The sequence below is a fragment of the Salvia hispanica genome, chromosome 1, assembly GCF_029641045.1.
Source record: "Salvia hispanica isolate PSC_SH4W2 chromosome 1, Shi_PSC_v1, whole genome shotgun sequence".
Taxonomy (NCBI): domain Eukaryota; kingdom Viridiplantae; phylum Streptophyta; class Magnoliopsida; order Lamiales; family Lamiaceae; genus Salvia; species Salvia hispanica.
This window is the reverse complement of record NC_142692.1, coordinates 17,113,968-17,122,503: the sequence shown is the minus strand read 5'-3', so window position 1 is coordinate 17,122,503 and position 8,536 is coordinate 17,113,968. Positions and strand designations below refer to the sequence as shown.

At 34.2% G+C, this 8,536-nt stretch overlaps 2 protein-coding genes across 2 annotated transcripts; one reads left to right on the top strand and one right to left on the bottom strand.

Annotated features, from left to right (window-relative positions):
* Positions 1-1,517: 1,517 nt before the first annotated feature.
* On the top strand, positions 1,518-2,336 carry LOC125223777 (uncharacterized). The gene has a single exon (XM_048127073.2). It carries the CDS (start codon positions 1,671-1,673, stop codon positions 2,139-2,141), a length of 471 nt encoding a protein of 156 aa, XP_047983030.1. The 5' UTR covers positions 1,518-1,670; the 3' UTR covers positions 2,142-2,336.
* A 1,319-nt stretch (positions 2,337-3,655) lies between these two features.
* Positions 3,656-7,725, bottom strand: LOC125223323 (NAD(P)H:quinone oxidoreductase-like). Its single transcript, XM_048126415.2, has 3 exons — positions 7,575-7,725; positions 6,671-6,859; positions 3,656-4,146 (listed from the first exon to the last, which is right to left on the bottom strand). Exons 1-3 carry the CDS (start codon positions 7,669-7,671, stop codon positions 3,839-3,841), a joined length of 594 nt encoding a protein of 197 aa, XP_047982372.1. The 5' UTR covers positions 7,672-7,725; the 3' UTR covers positions 3,656-3,838.
* Between the last annotated feature and the right edge of the window lie 811 nt (positions 7,726-8,536).

The window sequence follows — 8,536 nt, the reverse complement described above, 5'->3', positions numbered from 1 at the left end:
GTGGTTATTCTAATATAAGTTTTTAATTTTGCTTGAAATCTTATATTTCAAAAACTATAATGGGACGGTCCAAAAAGGAAATGTAGCACTTATAATGGGATGATTCAAAAAGGAATACACCTCACTTATAATATGACAGAGGAAGTATAAAATTAAAGATTATTTTTTTAGTTATTTTATATTACCCCCTCTGTCTCATAAAAATATGAGTAATAATGTAGGTCTTCATATTCATTAATAATACTTTAATCATTTCCCTCTTATCTCTTACTCTATCAGTTGTGCATTAATTCTCATGTTATTTCAATTATTTATATTTTTGTAGGATGAATGGAGAATAAGAATAGGCAATAAAGTGACAAATTAGATGTCAAATATACAAAACATAATTAATTAGTTACGACTATATCCAACCCATCGGATGGCCTATCAGGTCAATCCTACTAAGATCGACCTCAAATTGTAATTTTTATATAATTAGAAATTTCATATGAATTGCAGGCAACTGTACTGACATTCATAGCTTTATATCAAGTTCAGTCACATTTTTGAAAGAACAATCATGAAACAAATTTGTTATTTTAGTAGATAGAAGCCGATGGCAACCTTTCCCTACATATCAAATTTCTATTTGAGGATTTAATATTAGAAAAACGAATACAGTCATCAATCTTTTCCAAATACCTTGTATATACACATATTCCAAAGGTTTCTCTATCATATTTTAATACTCCTTACGTGTATAAAACAGACCCATTACATTTCCCTAGTCACCTAAGGCTGCGCACGTGACAATTATCATATGTCATATTTCTCTTTCAATGTCAAAAGCAATCATATCCTATGTATATAAGGTAAAACTAAATATAAATAAAGTTAATAACCAAACATTTAGTTTTATATTTTAAAAAATAAAAATAGCTTTAAAGATAGAATAAAATAATTAAATAAATAGATATTTTTAGCTTAAAGTACATGTAACTATTATTCCATCCGTTACCTAAAAATAGAAATTTTTGAAACACCACGAGTTTTAATATTAAAAAATGTAAAAGAAAGATAGAAAGAAAAATGTATTAGTGAAAAATGGATCCGATCTTATTGGAGAGAAAAAATAATTTAATTAGAAAGTTTTTACATTTAACGACGAATTTAAAAAAAAATAGTTATTACTTTTAAGGAATATTGGAGACAGTACTATTATATAAGAAGGTCAAATCAATATCAAAAAAAGTTTTGTGATGATGGATAATAATTTAAGTGTGGATAAACAGAAACTGTCGATAATTACTTACATATTTAATCAAATAAAATATCATACTGTCTAAATTTAGTTATATATTTGATCAAATAAAATATCATACATGGTTGCATAGAAACCTATGAGCTTGCGGGTCATCCAAGGACCTTTACAGAAACTTCTATTTATTCCATTTTCCTCCAACCTTCCTATCTCTTAATCAAGCCGAATATTTTCCATTTTCTTCATTTTTTTCAATCTTCATCAATTTCCAAGAAACATCCTTTTGTGGATTGCCTCTTTACATCCACACATAGTTAGATACCTATATATATATGTATGCCAACTACTAATCCTATAATACTTCAAACAATATCTTTGTCCCATCAATCATCAAAGTCCCTCAAAAAATAAATTTCCCTATAAAGAAATGAACTGCAATGATCAAAGCATCCCAAGATTGGTGAGGAGCCTCAAGAAAGGTTACAAAGGCAAGAAAAAGAAGAGTGACCAACTCAAAGTAGTTTACATTTCTAGCCCCATGAAGGTCAAGACGAGCGCCTCGAGATTTAGGTCACTTGTGCAAGAACTAACAGGTAAAAATTCCGATGTGTCTCAATACATGGATGAGAACACGGATTATTTGGCGAAAGACTTCTATCATGAGATTGATTGTGATGATCAATCTCCGGCCAAGGAGACGAACGACGGTCAATACCGGACTTATTCGTCGGTATCTACCGAAGATACCCCTACAAGCTCTGACTCCTTTCAAGAGCAGATGGACATTAGTGTGTTCACTTCTCAAATGAGAGAGGAATTTCAAGGGGTGTTTTCGTCCAATTCGTTTTATGACCCTTCGCAACTTGATGTTCTTGGAAGCTTCGATGAATTGCTATGAATTTATTTTTGTAGTGTTTATATAGGCCATGGTCTTATTAACACTTCATTTGTATTTTTTCCTATCTTTGTATCATATGTTTATATTACAATCTTGTAGGAAATATTGCTTAGCATAGTATTTATTTATTATGGATAGGGTACTTGGATTAGGTGTTTTTATATTGAGACATGAATAATACCTAATTTCTAGTTATATCAAGAATCACGGAGTATCTTTTTAACGTTAGTTGTGTGTGCGCGCCTGTTGTGGTCTTCGTGCTCGTGCATATGCAATCCAACGTATATAGGGTATAGATCCTCTTATATTGCCTATGATTGTAATAAAATAATAACCCATATCTGCAATAATGATTAACAATATAATTTGGACCATATAATCTTAGGATCTAGTGACTACTATTAATCCCTTTTTTTATTTTTAAATGAAATGACATTTTTTATATTTGAATATAAGATCCCAAACTGTTATTCTTCTCTACTAAAATATTTTTAAATTTTAAATTTCACAGAACTTTTTTTAATTTTTTGATATTGTAACACAGGAACAATGATATATTTTTTTTTTTTTGTGATAACAATATCACGTTTCTTAACAAAATGAGAATGAGTTCGATGCAGAATGATATTGCTCAATAAAGAAAACGATACTAAGTTCCATACAAAACCAATAATTGAATGGGTTAATGATCAATATAATCATAACGTTTGATCAAAATCTGATTTATCCCACACCTGTCCAAAAATTTTGAATGACAAATCATAATATTTCAAAATTCTCAATTGTCTCATGTGATCAAATTTGTGCTATTATATTCAGTTTCTTGAGCTCAAAATTACGTCATATAATAATCTACATTGTCTGATGCTCCTCAACCGTTGAGGGTATACACAAGAGGTCCCCTGTAAGATATCTACTCATACATGGGAAGAAGAGGAAACTGTCATTCTTACTTTCAAGTTAATTCCAGTTTAATTTAGTGATCTTGATTCTTCACAATCACAAGGTTGACGAATTGCTCTCATATCATTGCTATGCTCATATACATTTATGTCATTATTCATCCAACATCGAAATATGTATGCACCAATTTAGCATCAAATTTGCCTCCAAAACAATTATTATGTGACAATTGAGAAATTTTTGAAACTTCTTAAGTTATCATTCACTTTTGAAAGCGTGGGATAAACTAGAATTTGACTAGACTTTATAATTTTATAGGCAAAAACTATAACTAATTTTGTGGCCATTTGATGTAAATACGATAACTGCCATTATCAATATCAAAGAAAAGCATGTATCTCAATTGATAAGATGTTTAGGAATATTTATCTCAACTGATTAGATATTTGAAATGGAATATGAATAAGCATTCCATCATGAATAATCCTTTTATCATTACTTCAATTACCAGATACTCCATATTACAAGGTCGTATTAGAATGTAAATCATAGTAAAGTTTCAATTATTGTCGCAATCTGCAAATGATACTGCACGCTATTTCAACACCACATTAATCAATATACAATTCTCATAAATTCCAATGACAACGAACACACATCAACGTAGCCATTGAGGAATAACACTTTGATGGCTTAGACAATATTTAAATGACATAGCAAAGGCAAACGAAACAACACAGATTGATGTTAATAGCAGTCTATTTTCAGATGCACAACAAGCATGTGTTGACAGACTATGCGGACTTACTTTTGAGACGGAGCGTGAACCCGTGTAAGGATAAGAGAAGCGCCTTCAGCTTTTCCTTGGTTAATTCGTCATGCAAGTTGCCATCGCTATCGAATTTAGCAGGAGACTCAAACGCATTGAGGAAGAACTCGGGTTTGTTGACGAAGTGAAGATCAATGTAAACGCCTACCTGACGGAGGTGATACTGAGATCGGCCTCCACCAAAACCTCCTCCAGCGCTCACAATTGCAGCAGTTTTATCAGCCCAAACATTTGGGGGCCGAGATGCCCAGTCAATCGCATTTTTCAGAGGTCCTAAGCCAATCAAAAACAAAACGCAGGTATTGTTCATACTGATGTATTCAAGTGCTGACTAGAGGCATGGCAAATTAAATGTTGAATACACACATACACAACATATGACAGGTGAGCATGATTATTCATAGTGATCATTTCCTACTCAATAGAAGGGAGATATCGGTGTAACATTTTACCATATAATGCCATTATTCGGCTTTCTACCTAATGGGAACATAAAGGCAACAACATTTTCCAAAATCATAACAACACCTCATAAAATTTCAAATTTGAAACCTTATGTTGTTAGAATTGTAGCCACCATACATGTCATTTTGTATCTTTATTTACTAGTGTTTATCCCTAAATGAGAATGGAGATAAGAGACATCATTATCATGACGCAAGTTCCGTGACTGGTAGCTAGTCCATTCAAGAATCTTGTACCGATTCTATATCATGAATTAGGATAGTAGTGCGGAGGAAGAAGAATCAGGGAACTCACAACAACTCAAGCAAAACTGAATTAGATTAGAGGACAGATAACAACAAAACAGATGCATTCCTGATGTAAAACAGAATGATATCCTTTTCCACTGTCCCTGGTCCCTGGTCCCTGGAATTCAATTTTGTTCACATCATTCTGTAGATCGCTCAGACGAGATGCATAAAAATTCTATGTTCTTCAATATATAAGATTTCATTTATTTTTCAAGTGCAAAAGTGAAAGTGCTAGTTAGATTGTGGTTTCATCTTTCCTTTTTATAGTTAGACTGTATTTTGTAAAGGGGCTTCTTCTGCAATATAATCACAGAAAAATTAACCAAACTACTTCTATTTTTTGCTCTGTTTTCTCTGAAATTTCGACATTCCTCACCAACTTAAAAAAATTATTATAATTTCTCCCCAACAAAGACATGAATCAGTCCTTAATACCTTATCAAGTCCTTGTGATATGGAGTGAAAGGCGGAAGTAAAATAAGAACTGAAATTAATATAAAAGAAGAACAATCCTCCGAAGAGGCCAAGATAATCCTCCGAAGAGGCCTACGGTTGATACCGTCCTAATACACTTTATTTTCCCAGATATCTAGCTCTTCTAAAGAGTAGCTATTTATAGGGCTCCTACGCACTCTAATCTAGGAAAGTGAATCAGCATATTAATAAACAAGGAAACAGATCCTCAACATTTAAAACAATCTTTTCATCAATCTCCACAATAATGAAAATGATCTCAAGAGATAATGGAGATCATTAGCTTGATCTCTATCAATTGCCCCACTGTCAAAACAGCCTTGCCCGCAAGGCTGGATTTGAATCCTAAACACATTGCTTTGACCGGTGGAGGCTCGTACTCGTGCTTTCGAAGAGGATCCAGATTGCTGAACAAGAGAAGACGACCAACAACATTGATGCATTGCTTGGGTGTCCTCGTTGCTGGGCTTGCAAATAGCCGTTCATACTCGAGATGTTCGGTTGTCATGTCCAGGGCCAGGAGCGGGGAGTGTGCAAGCAATTTTACAGGCAAAATGGATGGTGGAAGTGCAACATTAGGTTGGGTGACGGGAAACTTACGGAAATGCTGATTTTCAGGGATGGATGGTGCATCCAAATGTGGGGAAGCTAAGGGGGGTTGCTGGGCTGGTTGTATCTCCTGCAGGAGGGGGCTGGTTGTGGGCAGAGCAGGTGCAGGAGGAAGTGAGGGCGGTGTTGGCTCAGTGTTGAAGTTGTAGGAATTGGTATTGTTGGTGTGAGATGAATGTTGATCATCTAGAGTGAAAAAATCGTGCTGCCCGCGCTCCCAAATGATGCCACGAGACTGCAGCTCCCGCCAGAATGGTGCCAAGGCATCATTGATACACTTAGAGATCCGGGCATCGAATGTGCTCATATGCACTTTGATGTCTGCAACCGCCTTCTCCAGTGTGTCAAGACGTTGTTCAGTGCTCCGAGTGTTCACCATGATGTGTTCCACGTTCACCGCACCAAATTGATATGGAGTGAAAGGCGGAAGTAAAATAAGAACTGAAATTAATATAAAAGAAGAACAATCCTCCGAAGAGGCCAAGATAATCCTCCGAAGAGGCCTACGGTTGATACCGTCCTAATACACTTTATTTTCCCAGATATCTAGCTCTTCTAAAGAGTAGCTATTTATAGGGCTCCTACGCACTCTAATTTAGGAAAGTGAATCAGCATATTAATAAACAAGGAAACAGATCCTCAACATTTAAAACAATCTTTTCATCAATCTCCACAATAATGAAAATGATCTCAAGAGATAATGGAGATCATTAGCTTGATCTCTATCACCTTGCATCAATTATTTTAAAGAATAACTAATCGTGCTAAACTCATCGTTAGCAGAGAATGCGGATAACACAACATCACGAGCTTACTACGTTACCTCACAGCAAACTCAAGACTGAAAGAATAAAGCTCACAAGCATACAAATCCAAATTAAGAATACAACACAAACTAGCCACAAAATTCTGAGAAACTTAAATAGATAATTTGTATGAGACAAGGAATGGTAGAATACCAGTTACAGAGTAGTTGTACTCAGGCGAAGCAAAGAGTACACTATCAGCAGCAGCTATCTTCTCCCTGAAAGCCTCCACCACAGGCGGATACGTTCCATTCACCTCAAGATCGGTGTTCAAGAACGGCAACCCTGATATATCCACATACTCTACCTCCAAACCTTGAAATGTCTTCGATATATCGATTGCTGGTCATCAATTCAAAACAAATTAATAATAATAATAATAACATTAGCCCCAGAACATCCTTATATGATCTTCTATTAATTCAACAGCAAAAGAATGAAAGAAGAAACTTTTATAACAGATCGATGAGTTAGGAAACAAGATAAACAGATTAGAGCTGAGATGTAATCGGCATCTTTGAAAATCCTAATATGATCTTCTATTAATTCATCATTCCTATCAGCAATACAGTTCCTATTATCTCTTTCCACATAACCTTCGATTCGCAAACAATAATTGCAGCAATATCTTCAACACATCGATCGTTGATTATAAAATCCAAAACAAATTTTAAAAAAAAATTGAAAATAAAAGAAAACATGAACTGCACACAATCTTCTAGTATAATACATCGATCGCTTATCATCAATCGAAAAGATGAACAAATAACACAGAAAAGAGCAATGACAAGTCACAAAACAGAATCCGAGATCAATCTCGAACAGCAATAATGATATTCAACGAAGTAGAAATTAGCATTACTAGGCCAACATCAGAGCAAAATAACAATGGAATCAAGTTGCCAGCAGGGGCTTAGCGCAGTTGGTTCTGGGGGAGCAGATATTGCTACAACAATGGAATCAAGTTAAATTGGGCAAAAGAAGCAAATATAGCTACTGTGTGCAAGCAGAAAGAAAAAGGTAGAGAGTAGAGAGAGAGAAGCAAAAGAGAGAATACCGGCATTTAGGAGGCCGCGATTGTAGGAAGCTTTACGGAGGGAACCGCAGAGAGCAGCGACTTTGATAAGCGGGGAAGATGTAGGTGCAGCCGCCATTGATTTTTGTTGTAGGTGAAGCAATTAGGAAGTGAGAGTGTATAAATAAAGAAGAGTTACTGTGATTGATTGGTGTTGTTGCATATTCCATAGCAGGTCCTACAGAATGATTATTTCCCACGGGTGATGTTACACTTGGATATTGACGCGGGATGTGTTAAGTGAAAAGAGAAAATAATATATTTATATTAATGTGAGACATAATTTTTTCTGAAAATATAAAGTGTGATATCTTTTATTGGATAAACTAAAAAGGAAATTGTGACATCGATTGATTGAACACCTAAATAAACACGTAATCCTTAATCATTTTAGATTTAATTGGAGTATATTCGTGTTGTGATTCTATAAACATAATTTGGGTATTTTCCGATCATTTTTAATGGAGCCACTAAAATTAATGGCACGAACTAAAATATCGATTTACTCATATACTCCATCCGTCACAAAATATGCAATATTTGTTTTTCGGTACAGGAATTTATGTAGTGTTGTTTTGTGAGTCAATGAAGAGAGAGTAAAATAAGAGTGGAGAAAAAATAGAGAGAGTATTGTTTCTATTTTTAGAAACTTTTCATTTTTAACGGGACAGACTAAAAAGGAAAATATTACATTTCTAAATGGGACAGAGAGAGTATTAAGGGAAATTTTTTGAAATTTTCGAAGAACCTGATGTGTAATCATTGGCTTGGACAATATTTCAACGAAATAATAAATTATGAAGTTTGGTTAAATTTTGATTGATCTTATGAATTTAGAAATTAAAAAGTTCAATTTTTTTCAATTGCCATATTCATGGCAAAATGTCGTATTTTTACAAAATTCAAAATGACGCATTTCATTAAATAAGATTTTTTTTCTTTTA

What these genes read in the sequence shown, in the direction of transcription:
- LOC125223323 (XM_048126415.2), bottom strand. Translation starts at nt 7,671, where the DNA reads ATGGCGGCTGCACCTACATCTTCCCCGCTTATCAAAGTCGCTGCTCTC. An exon ending in TCGCGGCCTCCTAAATGCCG is followed by an intron (nt 6,860 to 7,574) that starts GTATTCTCTCTT and finishes ATTGATGACCAG; the next exon opens with CAATCGATATATCGAAGACA. An exon ending in GTACAACTACTCTGTAACTG is followed by an intron (nt 4,147 to 6,670) that starts GTATTCTACCAT and finishes TGATTGGCTTAG; the next exon opens with GACCTCTGAAAAATGCGATT.
- LOC125223777 (XM_048127073.2), top strand. Translation starts at nt 1,671, where the DNA reads ATGAACTGCAATGATCAAAGCATCCCAAGATTGGTGAGGAGCCTCAAG.